This window comes from Plutella xylostella, chromosome 20 (assembly GCF_932276165.1).
Source record: "Plutella xylostella chromosome 20, ilPluXylo3.1, whole genome shotgun sequence".
NCBI classification, from domain to species: Eukaryota; Metazoa; Arthropoda; class Insecta; order Lepidoptera; family Plutellidae; genus Plutella; species Plutella xylostella.
In genome coordinates this window covers 710,613-729,504 of record NC_064000.1, presented here as the reverse complement: position 1 = coordinate 729,504, position 18,892 = coordinate 710,613, and the positions used below count along the sequence as shown (strand labels likewise).

Sequence of the window (18,892 nt, the reverse complement as noted above, 5' to 3'; positions counted from 1 at the left end):
GCACGGGGCACAAGACACGCACTACAAGACGTTAGGAGCTAGCGCGACGGGCTACTTTTGTCACATCATGTAATGTAAGTGTCCCCTGCTAGGCACCTATGCTGTACCTTTTACTGAAATTTTATCAGTAGCGTTACCAGTTCTACCAAGCAAAAATTTAATACCAGACTGGCTCTGAAATAGTGAAAGAAAAGAGTCGGACCGTGGGTAATATAAGTACCTAGGTACCTATTTAACTTGATCCTGGCCCCCAGGCCCATATAAACAAAGAAAACACTAGTCTAATACATAGGTTCTATGTTGAACTTCCTGAACCTAACCATAACCTAACGGATATACCTACCCTATATACCTATATGCAGTGCCGTTTTTTAATACCGTGCGGATAGGGGACGAATTGTATTTTTTTATTTTAATCTACCTTCTCTTATAGAGCTGTAGTAATGTTCCTTGGCCTATATCCATCCTAAAGATCATTATGTTATTTTAAAAAAAACAAGTTGACCCAGCCTTTGTAAGGTCAACTCCTCTAATTCCTGCATACCAATTATTATTACCTATCTAATAATAAAACATTAAAATTAATATGAACCTCAGTGCGCCGTATAAAGATCCTAATCTTCATCAGAATTAAAAAAAGTGTATATTGGTTAAAAACATTTTATTAATTTATAAATTAATATATAAAAAAGCATACAAGACATTACAATAACTTATGCTAAGAAATGCACAGATTGGTACGTTATTGCTTTGACTCTTATATTTCTAAAATCATTTTATTAAAACAGACTTTCAATATAATACTATCATCATTTCATTGTAAAATTCATATTTTTTGCACTTGTACAAAAACGTCACATCGTGACGATTCACAGTGCGAATACACTCGCTTTTAAAATACAAAAATACTACTCTCATAAACATATTGTTAAAATGCTTTGGTAAATTGCAGATAAAATATTATGACGCGACTTAATTCTAGATAGCTTCGTTGTAAAAATACATAAAATTAAAATGGATGAGAGATATAAATTATAATCTCTGGCGAGTGAAGAAACTTGATGCCATGACGACATCGACAGCTTCAAAATACGACGCAAGAGAGGTTCGAAGCAACGTGTGGAGTATCCGCACTGTCCCAGCCAGGCCCACGAGTGTAGGCGCCCCGAGTTGCCAGTGGAGGCGCCGAATGTAGCGAGTGGAGGCGCCTAGTCGCGGTGCTCGTCGGCCGCCAGCTCCTCGAGGTCCTCCTGGTCGAACTCCGTGTCGTCCTCCGCCGACGCCTCCTGGTACTGCTGGTACTCCGACACCAGGTCGTTCACGTTGCTCTCGGCCTCGTTGAACTCCATCTCGTCCATGCCCTCGCCCGTGTACCAATGCAAGAACGCCTTACGCCTGAACATGGCCGAGAACTGCTCCGATATACGCTTGAACAACTCCTGGATCGCCGTCGTGTTGCCGATGAACGTGGATGACATCTTCAGACCCTTCGGCGGGATGTCGCAGCACGCCGTCTTCACGTTGTTCGGGATCCACTCCACGAAGAAGCTGCTGTTCTTGTTCTGAATCGACAGCATCTGCTCGTCGACCTCCTTCATGGACATGCGTCCGCGGAAGATGGCGGCCACGGTGAGGTAGCGGCCGTGGCGCGGGTCGCAAGCCGCCATCATGTTCTTGGCGTCGAACATCTGCTGGGTGAGCTCGGGCACGGTCAGCGCGCGGTACTGCTGGCTGCCGCGGGACGTGAGCGGCGCGAACCCGGGCATGAAGAAGTGGAGACGCGGGAAGGGAACCATGTTGACGGCCAGCTTGCGGAGATCAGCGTTCAGCTGACCGGGGAACCGCAGGCACGTGGTGACTCCGGACATGGTGAGCGACACCAAGTGATTGAGATCGCCGTATGTGGGATTGGGGACTTTAAGGGTTCTATAACAGATATCATAGAGAGCTTCGTTGTCTATGCAGTAGGTTTCGTCTGTGTTCTCAACGAGCTGGTGAATAGAGAGCACGGCATTGTAAGGTTCTACTACTGTGTCGGAAACTTTAGGTGAGGGTACTACGGAGTATGTGTTCATGATTCTGTCGGGGTATTCTTCTCTGATTTTGGAGATGAGGAGCGTTCCCATTCCGGAGCCGGTGCCGCCTCCGAGCGAGTGTGTGAGCTGGAAACCCTGGAGGCAGTCACAGTTCTCGCACTCCTTCCTGACTACGTCTAGTACTGCGTCGACGAGCTCGGCGCCCTCGGTGTAGTGCCCCTTGGCCCAGTTGTTGCCGGCGCCGGACTGGCCGAACACGAAGTTGTCGGGGCGGAACAGCTGGCCGTACTGGCCGGAGCGCACGGCGTCCATGGTGCCGGGCTCCAGGTCCAGCAGGATGGCGCGGGGCACGTACTTGCCGCCATTCTCCGCCGTCGCAACTGGAGACAAAACGGCATATAATTAATACGTGACTTACATTACATCCTATACCTATTTCCTATGCTTGGAGGAAGTCAGCGGCTTCATGTCAACACTAGAGTGTGCCTTATCTTGGTGATGTAAAATCATCGAAAGTATGCTAAGTACCTATAATAAGTAAATATTCCCTTTTAACGTTAACTTTAACTAGACAAAAAAACTTGATCAATGAAGAATAACGAGCATTGATAGTCGAGCAATGACCGTTTATTTATCAATATCTTCAATGACCTCAAACAACTAACCATTCTCTTTCGATACCTAAAAATAATCATAAACACTTCGACTGATACAAAGCTTGCAGCTAATAAACAATCATCGTTGCTATTGAGCAGACGAAAGAAAAAGAACAATCGACAATTCGATTCACACAAACGGAAATATTTAGGCCAAATTTTCCACCTGCATTGGATCGAGTCGGTGCTATAACTCCACCTGCATAGATGGACACACAGACAGACCGATTATGAATAATAATAGCCATATAACAGTACCGGCACAGTTACAATATACCGCTTCGGCGGCCACTGGCGGGTAAGCGAACATTCACTACCGACACTGAAAAAAGTGTTATAATAATGCTATCATTGTAATTACTTTCGGTTAATGCAGTGGATCATTATAATATTTAAAACGTGTTTTTTTTTGTTGTATTACTTACTGTGACCACAACACATCAGCATTAAACCAAGTAGTTCATACATTACATAGTTATGAATTTTGTGATTCAGGGAAGCTTAATGCATTATGATTAACCGATCTCGCTGACCAAAATGCTCCTCAAATGATTTTCTAAAATAAGAGGAAGGAAAAGGAAGTGGTAGCTATGCATGACACACACTTTTCATCACATCTAAGAGCAAATTCGTGAGTCAACTGGGATTAAAGTCTGCTTCCCTGATTATAAATAACGCGGAGTTCAACGCACCCATAACACATAGTTGAAGCAATTGTACGTCAGTCTGTCCGCATGCAATTATAACTCGAGATATGTGTAATTGGACAATTGCGCCGGATTTGCCGTGGGATTTGAGCTTGAAGAAGTCTTGACCTACGATTTTGTAAAAACATTAAAATAAATAGGCCTAAGAAGGTTTTTATTGTGAACCCAGTAGGTAGAACTTTCTATTAAAATATGGCGAAAAAGGAAGGTCCTAAACTAACTCCTTGGGGTACACCAAACATTTCTATTGAATTCCACATTACTTGTGCTCCTCAATTATGTCTTTTGTTAATTAAATGCAACAATTCAAAACGAAGGAATGCATACCAGATATTGTTGCCTTAAGCGATTTATAAAGTCTCACTTTAAACTCTCTTGACAATGAAATATCTTACCAGAGGCCTCATTGTAGTACACGGAGATCCTCTCGAGCTGCAAGTCGCTGGTGCCCTTGTACACGCCGGTGGGGTCGATCCCGTGCTCTTCAGAGATTATTTCCCAGAACTGTGGACAAGGAAACGGTACACCTTGAAATATTTACGTAGATAAGGGTACGAATTTCATTGATACTGAAATTTGAAATAATACTAGTAATAAAATAAATAAAAAGCAATTTCAAAAGGTTTCCTCAACTCTATGATGGTTGTATCTGATAAAACGACTGAAATTTGCAGACAACCCAGAGCGTTTATTCATTTGACTGCTTGTTGCTTGGGTCTGACTATTGAAATTCCTTTAATGCCACACTTATTCCTGTCTCACTCTCTCAAATAAGGGCTCCCACACATAAACACGACACGATGTCGCATCGTGCCACGACGCGGCGTCGTTTCACGATACGACGTCGCGTCGCGTAAATTCACGACGCGACGTCGTTACGTGTCGATACACGAACTTGTTGTGGTCTATTTTCAAGGCATTGTACTTCTTTAAAAAGTGACTCCCATTATTCATTGTTGAAAGAAATGGGTGGATCCAGTATCTTCTGAGTATCTGTCTTTTCTTTCTTCGTCTTCTTATTAACAGCAGAAGCAGTACGCGTCTACTGCGGTCCATTTTTAGGGAATGAATGTTGTATCGACGGCATCGTGCCGCGGAACTTTACGTTACGATGTCGTGTTTTTTTTACGATGGTAGTCGTAAATTTCCGCGACGCGACGTCGTATCGTGAAACGACGCCGCGTCGTGGCACGATGCGACATCGTGTCGTGTTTATGTGTGGGAGCCCTAAGGATAATACGGGATAACATCGGTGACTGAGTCACAAAGCTTTTTGTGTCTTTATATTGAACCCTCACTACTCTTTGTTGAGTTCTTTTATACGTAGGTACCTAAATATACGTCATAATATAATGAACAACACACATAGGGGAGGTAGGAATTATGGACACAGTAACGGTAGGTAGATACTACAAGCAGATGATCGGAGTACCTTTTATAGAACAGAGTTTGCAAGTTCAGACTTGTTGATAACTGATTTTAATAGTTCGTTAAGTTCACGCTACGATAACCTTCCTATTTAACTGTGACTCATTCTTAGACATGGGCTAATGATTAATGGCTGAATAGCCAGAAAAACAGTTCGGGTCGTAGGTGAAAGATAGAAAAGCTCTATTAGCCGGTAAGTTTTCTGGAAGTTATAGAAACAGGGTCGACGAACCCACCGGATTCTTCTTTTACCCACACTTTTTCTATCACTACCATAACTTTTAGTTATTTATTTATTTAACTTAGAACTATTAGGTAGTTTACAAGATAATTAATTAACAACTTAATTAACCCTACCCCCCCCCCCCCCCTGAAAAAACTCCTCGAACTTTCTCCATGAGCCCTCGTTAGTTGTTTTTTCACCTGCGTGTCACTAAATAAGCATTGACCTATCGCGTGTGGCGGCCATCGGTATTTCCCCCGAATTGAATCGATACTGGACACGTAGGCAGTAGGCCGGTAGTAGGTACACTCACCCCACCGTGCTTGACCGAACCGACATGTTGGGGTAAATTTATGTATGTAGTTATAGCCTAGGTACTATCGGGAATCGGCATTTTCGGTTAGTACCTTCCGTCTGCACCGAAGTTTTTTTAATGGGGAGGGGTCAGATATCTGCGTTGCAGACTGTACTATAATCGCGAGTAAAATATAATCGCACTACAAGATGCAGTAAAGAGACACGCAAAAGAAGAATTTTGTGATGAATCCTAATTCACCAATTCACCTAATTGGTGTTATACGTTTCGACAGAATGAGGACGTCCGGGTGTTTTCGACCAGGAACACATTTACCTGAGGGTCACTATACTGACGACAGACGAACGAACGAGAGCTTTCGTGCAATCGGCATGTTTAATGCAATGAGATAGAGTCGTGATTGATCTTAGCAATACGAGTAGGTACCTAACGATCATCATCATCATCATCATCATCAGCCAATAATCATCCACTGCTGGACATATTAGGCCTCTCCCAAGGAGCGCCACAACACTCGGTCCTCGGCCTTCCTCATCCAACCACTACCCGCCACCCGCCTAAGGTCGTCAGTCCAGCGGGCAGGAGGGCGTCCCACGCTGCGTTTGCCTGTTCGTGGTCTCCACTCGAGAACTCGTCTACCCCAACGGTTATCGGTTCTTCGGCAGATATGACCAGCCCACTGCCACTTCAGCTTGCATATTTTGACAGCTATGTCGGTAACCTTAGTCCTCTGACGGATAACCTCATTTCTGATACGATCCATCAGAGAAACCCCAAGCATAGCTCTCTCCATAGCACGCTGAGCGACTTTAAATCGGTGGACCAGTCCTACCGTCAGTGTCCACGTCTCTGCACCATACGTCATCACTGGCAGGACGCACTGGTTGAAGACTTTTGTCTTCAGGCTCTGAGGAATGGCCGAGGAGAATATGTGACGAAGTTTCCCGAATGCAGCCCACCCAGTTGGATGCGCCTTGCAGCCTCCTTGTCGAAGTTGCTTCTGCCTAGCCGAATAGTCTGCCCGAGGTAGACATATTCTTGCACAACTTCGAGTGTTGCCTCACCAACGGCGACCGGCTCCGGTTTGATGTGAGCATTGTACATGACTTTCGTCTTGTCCAAGTTCATTCCGAGGCCTACACGTCGAGAAGCAGCATTTAGGCCACTTAGCATCCAGCTGAGTTCCTGCAGAGATTCTGCCATAATAACGATGTCGTCCGCGAAGCGGAGGTGTGACATATGTACTCGCCATTTATACATATGCCATGTCCTTTCCAGTCCAACGTCTTAAAGACATCTGCATTAAATTTAATAAATATTTAATAATATTTCTCTTAAGGCATGTTATCACTCGATTAAGAATGGTGATAGCCACTTGAATAAATTTAAGTGAAAAACCACTAACTTATCAAAATAATAACCTCAAATCAGTGACAATTGGAAATCGATTGACAATGGCATTCTTATTGAGTGAGATTGACTGACGATTGACTCATACGGGCTCAAAACTAACTAAATGATAACTCTGTTTTGATTATGATGGTAGTGACGTGTCTTACTTATCTATTCGCCTGAAAATAAAAAACTCTTCCATAGAAACTTTGTAAATGTCCCTGACCCGAGTCACCCCTTTTCACCTATACCACTTTAAAATTTTCACTCAAGCGGACCCAGGTCGGCTAGGGCTATCTAGAGGGCTATGACTAACCCTATAGGTTCCAGGAATCAAGCCGTACCCTTTTTGCGACATCGGAAGTGGGTGCACCTGACAGCACTCGGGGGCTTCCTGATTTGTACGGATTTTTTTAAGTACTCAGGGCCGGTTTTTTGATACCTACGTGGACAATTTTAACCATTAAGTACTGGTTATTATTCTGTGCCATTAGTCAAGGGCCGGTTTTTTGATCCGTGGTCAACTTTAACCCATTAGTCAAGTCACATGTCAAGCATGACAACTGCAAACGAATTTTCAGCCTAGTAGCACCTAGTAGGCACACCGCAAAAGATGTGTCCCCCAATGCTAGCTTTGCAAAAGAAACAAGACGTGCCACCACCAAAAAAAATTTATTAGGGCTAGAATTATTATTTGTAAGTTCTGACACTACCGTTGCATGTCCTAATCTTCTTCATCATCAGCCAGTATTCATCCAATGCTGGGCCTCTCCCAAGGAGCGGTCGGTCCTCGTCCAGCGGATAGGAGGTCAGGAGGGCGTCCCACACTGCGTTTGCCTGTTCGTGGTTCGTGGTCTCCACTCGAGAACTCGTCTATCCCAACGGTTATCGGTTCTTCGAATAATCTTCTTCATTCATTCAAAATAAAAATAAAACTCGCGTCTTTTACCCTTCTTTTAGCCATTGCGATTTAGTGAAAGTTCATATTATTTAATACGAAACTCCATGATATCTAAGACGAAAACGGAACAAGCAAAAAGTGACACAAAAAATGGTCGAACCGTGCAACCAGACCGTCTAGCGTCTGTGCAGAATAACTGTTCATAAAGTCTACCGAATCCAACTATTACCTAGTAAGTATTTAGATAGGAAGCTCCCATAGTCGAGCTAGCCATAGTCAGTGATCGTAAATTCGCAACTGTTCATTGAAGTTAAGCAACACATGGAACGATTACTCATTGGATGGGTGACCGATTTCAATTTCTTTCTGGGCGCTTCCGTGCTTCGGACGGCACGTTAATCCGTGGGTCCCGGTTGCTGCTTCGGTAGCATAGTCGGAGGCCTTCGGGCAGCTTGAAAACATCTGACAGTCGGGTTGCTCAACCCGACTACTACCTCAACACAAGCTTGCTTTATGATTGGATTTATTGATGTAATGAAAATGAACCTACTTTTGAACTCAAACTTATACAATTTTGACGGAATTGTAAGTAATTAATGTTCTCGTCATCGCAGGTTTATTAATGAGTAGTTCTCTCGTCGTCATTTTGTCAGCCAGTGATATCGCCTCAATCTTTTTTCCATTTATAAAATGCTCCCGTTGTCATTTCGCTGCAATTTATTTTCGTCCAGTCCGGGAGACTTTGCCTCTAAAATGAATGCATCCATAACACAGGATGCATCCTTAGAACCAATTTTATTCATATTTTATGAAAGACTCATCGTTATTCTGAGGGAGATCAAACGGCTCTTTATGCGTACCTTCCTACATAAATACCTACATCAATGTATCGTCGGGTAATCCTAGAAGCAGGATATCATCTGTCAGTGCTTGCCGTAAAAGGAAGCATGTTTATTATTAAATCTTTTCAGTGCAAGTAGGTAAGTAGGTATAGAGTTATTTTTTAAGTGGGATCCTTAGACAAGAATGATATCCTAAGTATATAGAAAGATAGTTTTCTGTTAGTTACTTTAAAATACTTGCCCTCAAATTAATTAAGTAGATGCTGATGCCAGATGCTATACCTAGCTACAAGTCTAAATATTAATAAAAGTGTAATTTGCATCATTTTTCCACGGTAACAAATGTGTGGCAGATGTTTAAAGACATCATGTGCGGCAAGTAGTAGATAATTACCTCGTATAATATGTGTAATAAGTACTTTTATTGTTATCAAATAGGTACTAAGACGGAGTATTTTCAAAACGTATTATTTTTATGCTATTCTGATAGGCGAATTCTTTCACCGCCCTGTACGGTTTGGCAAACGACACGCTAAAAGACGACCGGTTTTAAACTATTGCATCGTATTTTATTAAGTTTTAACTTGATATTCATCATTCACAATCATAGTATGGCCTGCTATGCTACCAACCTGTATCATTGCCTATTATAATAATATCTTTACACATAAATTCAAACTTAACAGGCAAAGTAGCAGTATATTAAAAAAACACAAACAGAAGAAAGAGGTTTGTTGAAACACCCGCTGCCGCTGGCACTATACAAACATTCTTGGCCTGTTTGAGCAGAGAAAAGAAAACAAATATGAAAGGGCTAGCTACTCCTGGCCCCTGGCTATTTTTACTCATTAGTTACCTATTTACTCATTAGTTACGTTACAGATACTAAAGGTATTCTGGCCGCGAACCATCTCGAATACGGAGTTATGGAGACTGACCAACCAGAGGAGAATTGACTCGGAAATCCGGCTTAAGAAGTGGAGCTGGATTGGCCATACGCTGCGGAGATCCGAAGACCATCCACCCAAAATCGCCCTGACAAAGTGGGCTGCATCTGGCAAGCGAAAGAGGGGACGGCCAAAAACCACGTGGCGTCGCACTGTCGGCAGCCGCCCTCGGCATGAGCTGGCACGAAGTCGAAGGCATGGCACAGGACCGGTCAGAGTGGAAATCTACACTTCGAGCCCTATGTCCCTGATTAGGGATCCCAGGACCTGATGATGATGATGTTACCTATTTATTTGGTTAATCGAAAATTCTATCATATGGGTTTGCTGAAATACTAAAAGTTATTCAAAATAAAATACCTATAAATGACTATTCTCACGGCCAATGAAAAAGTTCCACCTGCCCTTGCCGTTCCACATCTTGCACTGGAACATTTTCATTGCTCGCGAGTGTAAAACAATGTAACGGTCCAGCTGTTTCTTATCTGCTAATAAATAGTAATAGTAATATATTTATTGCAACTATTTAAGTTTTACATTGGTCTTAATATTATGTACACATGGTCCTTAACATAGTGCCCTGTAGGGCATAGCAAGTTGAATTCTTATATCTAGGTAATAATATTCTAAGTAATACAAAGTAACAAATTTTTAGGTATTTGCTTACATAATAAAGATATAAAATCTATATAAAATTTTAACATTCGTAATATTATAGTCTTTAACATGAAGTAGGTAATAATAAGGTAGGTAAATTACTTTGGACTGCGTCCCCAATAGGTAAACTGCCTACTCGATCTTTGGCATACACACAGGATATCTCAAAAGTCAATGTCATCCCTTGGAGGGCTGCTAGGCAAGTCGTAAGAATTGCAATTAGTATTTCCTTAGTAAAGTCGATAGTTTTCGACAAATTATCTCTTTTCACTTACTCAGTCGGCAGCAAACAGTTTGTCTACTGGACCTTACCTCTGTACCTAGACTGTCTACTTGACAGCTACTAAGATGGTGTATTGTATGGTCTTTAAATTGCACCTTTAAAAAGCTAACAATGAAAAATGTACAATCACTCTGGCAATATGGCGGCCGGGTCATTGACTCCTACAGCTGACTGGCATTTTAATTTCATATCGGTGCAATTATTAGTAATAAAATATCTAAGTACCTATGTACCTAACCTACGTACCTACGTACAGACTACAGACTATACCTATAGGAAAAATCAATTTCTTATAAAGTCGGTTTTCATGATAACAAGTATCGGTAGGTACTGTCAGAATTCAGAAGAAAATGAAACAACACACGTATTTTCTATACAAAAGAATTAAACGCGCAAGTTTCTCAAAAGTCTACCTCTTATTCATAGAAAAGTTACACCTTTAAGTTTTCCATGAATAAGGGGGTTACTGTTTAACCACTTATTAAATTTCGTTTTTAGCGTGCGTATGTTATTCTTCATCACGACCCATCACGTCCCCACTGCTGGGGCACCTTCCAATGAAGGAAGGGTTTTTTAGGCCTAGTCCACCACGCTGGCCTAGTGCGGGTTGGTGGACGGCGGCGGCGCGACGGCGTGGCGGTATGGCTTTCTTATTATTACAGATTATTAGACAGCAAATTTCACCAATCATTTCATCACGGTGGTGCGGTGATAACAAAAGATGAATACTTATTGAACATAAGTCCCGTGGCTCAGGGCATAGACTATAATATTAGTCTATGCTAATATTAGTATATTAGTCTATGCTCAGGGTTAATGAAATCCATCACGACATCTTCACAGGTACTTACATCTACATAATTACAGGAGAAATGGTTTGATTGTCTGTCTAGACGAGTCACGCACGTGTGTAGGTGCTGTGGACTATATACGTATGTCATTACATCGACGAAGGTAATCATTTGGTAATGATTCAGAGACTAGTTTAAACTAGTTTCGGAGTAGATAAAACGCTCTGTCTAGGTTAGCCTCAGTTCACTTCGTTTTTTACATTTTATACAATAGTTCAAAATAATTTAAGTACAGCGCCACTAACTTCCGGTGAGAGCTCACATAAATGTTTAATATTTCTTAATTCTTTAAGATGTTAAGTTTTCCCATAATGGTAATTTACCCTTGCAATTTTAATAAACCCATCTAATCTATATCAATATATAATTTATTAGTAAATAATTAGATTTGACCAATTTAGTCAACTGTCACCGGAACAGATAGGTTTGTCGCACTGTAAGTGGGCCATTATTTTATTTTGGGTACAATTGGGCATACTTTTACAGATATTTTTTTCAAAAATAAACTTATTATTAATTAACCTTTCAATATTTATGTATGTTAATTAACATTTATATTATTCATTAAATACATTTGCAGCGATGTTTTCTTGCTATTTCTTAAAGTTATTTACGTTTAATCGAGGAATGATGAGAAAAAAATACTACTGCGTTACTTTCATACAAAATTATGTTTTATTGTTAGGAACATATATTTTGGTTCGTAAACATATACCAGATAAAAAGTAAGAAAAAAAACATTAATCTAACAGTTTAAATTACGAAATATTCTCAGTTTTGTTATTCATTCTATAATAAAGTTTCCCACTGCGTTACCAATCAATAAGTTTTAATGCAATACTTTTCGAAAAAAGGAAAAAATAATCATAATTTTTTGCTCAAACTTTTAGAAATAGCTCTAAATAAGGTGAATTATAATTATTATATTTAGTTTAACATTCTTTCTAATAAAAAGTAGCTAAAATGTTTGTGAATACTCTCAGGAAACGAGGGACAAATAGATAACGCTGTGGTTAATTGGTAACACAGTGGTATCTCAATCACACTCTTTATAGTTTATTCAATTAAAACTAATCATAATGTGAAAAAAACTATCAAACTAAAATTAACAGAACTCTTTGTTTAATAACAAACATTAAAATCGCTGAAAATATAACAACTTAATACTAAGAAAAATTTCTATTTTTTTTTGCCTATAAAGCCGTTGTTTTTCAGCCGCTGTTTACGCCATTGAGTCTGAAATGTTATACTGTAACAATATAATATGCTCAAATGTTATATTTGTACCATAAATTGAGTAACAGATACCTGAAAACTATAAGAAAAACCCCTGAGTTACTATAGTTACAACTGCGTTACTGAAAAAGTAACGAAGTGTAGCGGTAACGCAGTTGTAAAACAATAACCTTTTTGAAGTTAGTACTTAAATGAATACACATACATGGGATATCAAAATGCCCTCATAATTGTTACTAATTATTACATATATATTGCATCAAATAAAATAATAAATATGTATAAAACTCACCGTATGTCGCCGGTAACTCAGTGGCGTCACAATAAATACACGCGCTTCTCTCCAGGACTCTCATCCGAAAGACTTGGTCATTTTATCCGTCCCGCTCTCCTTCTTGCACTCCGATACAAATACACAGCCATACAAATGATCTTAGGTGTAAGAAAGTGAAAAAAAGTTTATTTATGATTGAATTTCCTAGGGTAACCTAGTGTAGGTGTATTTTTGCTTAGGCTTGGGGACTCGGCCAGGAATATTAATTGTCCCATAATATGTTCATATAAAATCATGATTATTACCGTGAAGTAAAGTTTAAATAATGACATATTCGTTATAATATTCAAAAAAATTGTTTCCATTATAATTTTTTACACACGTTGTGCTTGTTTCATATGACTCGCTCCGAGGGACAGACAATTTTTGTATGAAAAACAATTGCGTTACCAAAAACAACAACAGAGTTACCGTAATTTGTAAATAAATAAAGTATTTTACAAAAATTCATTATATTTTCTGTGACCGGTGTTTTATTTAAGTGCTACAGACGGTAGCTATATTCCTGAATTTCATTATTTAATTTTTAAAAAATGTTTCTTTGTAGGGGACCGATAATTGTACCTAAAATAAAATAATGGCCCAAGTAAGTATTTCAAAATATTTTTTGGAACAACTTTAAACTAACCATAGATTTAGATCTGGATTAATAAAATAAGTGTTAAGTTATCAAGTATAAGACAAGTCAGTAAAATTTAAATCACAAACCTTCTTGCTTTTTTAAACTGAAATGTTTTCCAGCCAGGTACCTACCAAAAAGTTTGCGATTTAAAATGTTTCTTATTCTGAGCGTGCCTGGCATTCAATGTAGAGTATGATGATTCACAAGGGAAGTGCTCGCCTGGAATACCATATTATGGCTTCACAATAGCATTCAGTCGCTCGCTGTTTTGGATGGTACAGACCTTTTTAATATTATAAATATTATGGAGAGACCCGATACGTAAATGTATCAATCGACTGTCGCTACTACTATTTTTTTATTATTTAAAAGGTATCCTTCCCGTGAGACTAAAGGTGTGATGAAATGATAAAATCCTTAGAACTTTATTAGAGTCTTGTAAACTATGTCACAAAAATTTTACGCATTGCTAGTTGACATCCCAATCCACCGTCTGTTGTACTAAAGTCAAATTGTTGTCAAGTTCTATGCGAAGGGCAATGCAATTCCAAATGGCAGCGACAATTTAATGTCTTGACGTCATCGTGTACAATGCCCCCATTGTTCCGGCAAGTAAGTACCTAGGTTCACTGACGAATACCCCCCACTCCTTATTTAGCTATTCGAGATTGTTCTGAGATCTGTAATTATGGGCTCTTTGGTGTTGTTTTGTTCCTTTTTCGATTGGCCTCCTTGCGGTAATTAGACGTTTTAGGCAGTCACGGCAGTTAAGTTTAAAAAAGGAATGACTTTTCAGTAAATAACAGACAGTCGTCGGAATTAAATATATTCCTTTTTTGTATGTTCGTAGGTACATGGAAGTATGTTACTATTTAAGCATCGGCCTAAAAAAATTGCGAATATTACCGGCAAAACGAAAATGTCGACCATTTCTAACAGCGATCGCCGTCGACAGTAGAAAGCATATCGCAGCCGTTTAGTTTTGCTCCAATAAAAAAGTGAGAACATTTTCGCTGCCACACTTACGTACTGGACGTGAAAGACTGGACCAATAGGCAATACTGGTTCACAGATTGTTATCTGTGTAAGTGATAGGTCTTGAAGATAGCCGGGTCTCCACCAAACGATCCATTGCAATCGGAGCGCTGATTAATCTTAAGATCAAAAGTTGAGTGTAATGCACTTAATATTCCCGGGAGCTTTCAAAAAACTGTATTATGAAGATAGTCAATTGTAGCGTGGGACGCCCTCCAGCCCGCTGAACCGATAAACTTAGACAAGAAGCTGGCAGTGGCAGGATGAGCAAGGGACTATTGTGGCACTCTTTGGGAGAGGCCTATGTCCAGCAGTGGATGATTAAGGGGTGATTCCGTTCATAGGAAAAAACTCAGCCTACTGAAACTTTCTGAAAACACAGGTTTTATAAAGGAACTAAATTTTATATAAGTTTTCCGAGTCGTTAGTTATGTTGCAATTTAAGTATATAAGTATTTGAAAATGAAAAATGAAAAATTTATTTAACCAAAAAATTAACACAGCTTATCTTAATAAATACCTATTGTGGATAATAAAACAGTTTATTTGCTTAATGCGATGCTCCAGCTGATTGCTCATTTACAATAGCAAGTACTAAGGAATTATTACCTATTAGCCTATACAATATAGCTAAGTATATTGTTCATTTATGTGTTGGTAAATCAATATCACCCATACCTACAAGGTACTAAACTTCGATATTGAAAGGAAAGCTCATTTCAGACGATATGTTTCTTGGCAAAAAATGCAGTTACTTTGGACTTTTCCTGTATAATACGTCTAGCTGGTAACAAGATACACTGACCTGTGGTAACTGGACACAGTTTGAGGTTGAGCTATTTATAAATCAGAACGATTACACTAATGTTCCAATAATAATCTATCTAGGTACCTACTAACAGTTAGGTATCATGCTACCTAATTAAAATTTTACGCCGTTGGCGATCAGTGCAGCGATCACAGGATTCGATACTATTTTTGAATCTACACAAACATAATTATGTAAAAAACAAATGTCACTTTTGGAACTGACAAATTTGCCTTACATTTTGACAGTGACAGTTAAAGATACTGTTCTTTTTTCCATTAGACCTGTGTCGGTCGATTATTTTTCGTGACAGACGTGGTTCGCGAGCCACGGGCGCCGCGATTGGATCGTGAGCACCTGATCGTTTAATCGAATCAGACATGCGAATAGAAAAAACAAAAATTCCGCAAAGTAACTTATATTTCTATGGAAATAAAACCTAATTAGGTTTCGCGACTTATGCTAAATGCGTTTTGCGACCACAGACATCATTTTTTTTTGTCAGGTTTAAATCATTGTTGAATTTAGGAAAACACTGAAGTTTTTTTGTTTGAACCGTTGGAACAAAGAAAATTTCCATAGCCCAGATTACCCATTTTAAAAAATACTCGTAACATAACATCAAGCAAAAATTTCATCAATTAAAATTGATTCTTATTTTTAATACATTAAAACCCCATTTTGTCTATGTTTTTAATTGGGTTACTCAATCGCGGGTCGCGGGGTGGGTGTTCTGTCACCGCGGCACCCGGCACCCGGCCGGCACCCGCGCACACACACTCGCCGGTCACCGGTCGTCGCGTGAGCACGGGAATTCTGTTTGTGAAGGCGCTGGCGATCGAGTCTTTGAAATTTTAGCGATGGGATCACGCTCGCGTTGTTGATGATTGGATTAAAGTGATACGATCGCTCGTGATCGACACAGGACTATTTTCCATATGTTTGTGTAGTTTCGAAAATAGAATCAAATCCTGTGATCGCGCCGCAGGTTCCTTATCGCGACCTCGTTTTGACAACGGTTTTCGGATTCATAATGTTGTATTGAATTTGACACTGATTCGTTAGTTTTGACTTCGCGATAGGGCCCCAGAGTACAAGATAGGTACCTACTCTAATCTACATCTATTATAAGTACATACTTTATTGTTCAACCCCAATCCATAAACTATACAATAAACCTTGTTTAAGTCCTGGGCAGTGGGCAACCAGCAATTTCACTTATCTGACTGGCCAATCCTTAAATAACAGTGACAAGTCATAGTTCAGCCAGCTTTTCTTTGTCACCAACTCACCAACCGCCACAAGAAGACTCAACTCAACAAAGTCCTACCTATTTGTAACTTGATTTTTTGTTGAAGTAATGTGAAATACGAGTATTTTCCATTCAGCAGTATTCGTCAAAGATCGTGTCTATTTAGTTGACATCATAATTTTGCTGACGGTACAGTCAAAACAATAAGTATTGTTTATAATTAGGGCCATGTTTAATGCAAGTCGATGACTCAGTTAATAATAAGGATAAATAATTCTCAGAATAAATATATATTAAATGGTCATGCCTATCGTAGGATTCGTAATACTTTATCAAATTTTCTGATAAGGTAACTAGTATGCCTATATATATGCTATATATACATAAAATAAATAGGTAAATACAACCTATATATATTATATATAGGATTCTCGTTAGAGAAATACTGATATTCCTCGGACATAGGCCTCTCCAATGAGCGCCACCGCTTTGTCCCCGGCGGCCTTCTTCATCAGACCACTCCCGGCTGTGCCCATCGCATCGTCCGTAAAGCGAAACGTAGGACGTCCCACAATATTTTTTCCTGCTTCAAGTTTTCCCCGATTACTTTATGAATAAGATAAGAAGGTACCTACTTACTGTTATTAAAGGAATATGAATTAAAGTAAGTATTTCTGTGGTGGGTAGACATAATATAAATGATTGCTTGTTTACAATTATTTTAAACAGTTAAATTACTTCTAGAATAATTATAGACCTAACATGTTGACGTAACAATAAAAAATCTAAACTATAATTTAAAAGTGTAAAGTATAGACGAAAATTAAATCCTGGAACAAGAAAATAAAAAAATAAACTGTCAAAACTTTTTCAAAAAAATATTTTTTTTACTCACTTTGGCGCCAATCTGGTTCCCGCACTGCCCAGCCTGAAGATGCACTATTTCCCTCATGGTTTGTGTTTAAATTTAAATATTTCCTACAACTAATTTTATTATTTACTTGGCGTGTTCGGTGCGGTGGCCACGAGAAGACTGCTTTGAACGAAACTCGCCCGGCTGTCGCGCCGCCAGCCCGTGCCGCTATGACTGAATGAAAAAAAAAACTTAGGGGAACAACGAACGTGAACCGCCGCTTGTCCCCCATATTTCAGTACTCAGCTTTGCATAATCACTCTTAGTAGCAGGTCTTAAAGTCTGTTTTAGTAAAATTGTGACACTGTGTGGAGGGACTACGGAGATAGTGGACGGCACAGTGCAATGGTTCAATGTTCAGACAGCCAAGTTTATCTTGTACATCTTTAAATATACAAGTACTTTTGTGGTTCTTTGTAAGTTCGCGACCAACTTTATGGATGTAAAGCTGTAAGTAAAGCTTTGAAGTCAATTGATGAAACATTATGTGGTGTGGTAAGTACAAGTAGTCATAAAAAATGTGGCTGATTCAGCAAGTACTTACCTACTTACTATTATTTTCTAGCCTCCTATGTCCAAATCAAACTTGGAATTACTATTTACAAACCCAGATTTGTTCCCTTCCGAGGAAGAACCCGGGACCTCTTAATGTCAAAGCAATGCTTCTACCACTAGACCACAGTGTCAAGCACGTAGTTGTAAATGATCAGTATCAGAAATATTTTCAATACAACAAGTAAATCTACGAATATTAACGATTTAATTTAAATTTTAAGGTCATTATCATGTCTGCGACAGATGTGGAGTTCCATGTCTTATCGGTAGTATACTAAACATGATAGGTAGTATATTGGAGGTACTGTATACTAAATATGCGGAAATATGTACTCTAGCTTAGATACCAAGGACCATGATTGTGTAATAGTTAGGTATATCTTATGAAATATTAGTGGGTAGTAGTTTGTAATAAAAGTATTTAAAAATTGTGTGAAGTTTTTTCATAAGTCCTAATAAATTATCGTATTCCTATACTTTCTACCTACTTAGTAACTCGGCTCTAGGATCCACTATGTTGAGTAGCCCCTTTCTCCAATATACCTACTCTAGGGAATAGTTTCTAAAGAAAGTACTTACCTACCTACCTAGCTACTGATAAAAAGTACTGAGTACCGCGATAGCTACGAGCTATTAAAATACACTCACGGGCAATGAAAAGGTTCCACTGAGAAAATCATCAAATTACTCCTAAACGAAAAAGGCTAGCTTAATGACGCCTTCTGCAACATCGAATACCTACATTTAATAGAGCATCAGGATATAAATAACTAAAAACGGTAATATTTTGTTAAAATCTTAAATTAAATGTTTGAAAAAATTGGGTAGCTCTAACAGTTACTCGATCATTCTCGCTGTGAAGCGTGCGATTACACTTGTCCAAAATTAATAATGCACA

At 39.3% G+C, this 18,892-nt stretch overlaps 1 protein-coding gene and 1 long non-coding RNA gene across 2 annotated transcripts; both read right to left on the bottom strand.

Annotated features, from left to right (window-relative positions):
• Positions 1-646: 646 nt before the first annotated feature.
• LOC105380920 (tubulin beta chain) lies at positions 647-17,613 on the bottom strand. The gene is made up of 3 exons (XM_011550528.3): positions 17,422-17,613; positions 3,795-3,903; positions 647-2,416 (listed from the first exon to the last, which is right to left on the bottom strand). The coding sequence occupies exons 1-3, from the start codon at positions 17,476-17,478 to the stop codon at positions 1,209-1,211; spliced, it is 1,374 nt and encodes a 457-aa protein (XP_011548830.2). The 5' UTR covers positions 17,479-17,613; the 3' UTR covers positions 647-1,208.
• LOC125490089 lies at positions 12,432-13,394 on the bottom strand. Its single transcript, XR_007267428.1, has 2 exons — positions 12,768-13,394; positions 12,432-12,488 (listed from the first exon to the last, which is right to left on the bottom strand). It is a non-coding gene; the product is annotated as an uncharacterized LOC125490089 (long non-coding RNA).
• Positions 17,614-18,892: the final 1,279 nt, after the last annotated feature.

Excerpts from the sequence above, each read along its gene's own strand:
- LOC105380920 (XM_011550528.3), bottom strand. The coding sequence starts at position 17,478 with ATGAGGGAAATAGTGCATCTTCAGGCTGGGCAGTGCGGGAACCAGATT. Across the intron at positions 3,904-17,421 it reads GGAACCAGATTGGCGCCAAA|TTCTGGGAAATAATCTCTGA; the intron begins GTGAGTAAAAAA and ends CCTTGTCCACAG. Across the intron at positions 2,417-3,794 it reads GTACTACAATGAGGCCTCTG|TTGCGACGGCGGAGAATGGC; the intron begins GTAAGATATTTC and ends TTTTGTCTCCAG.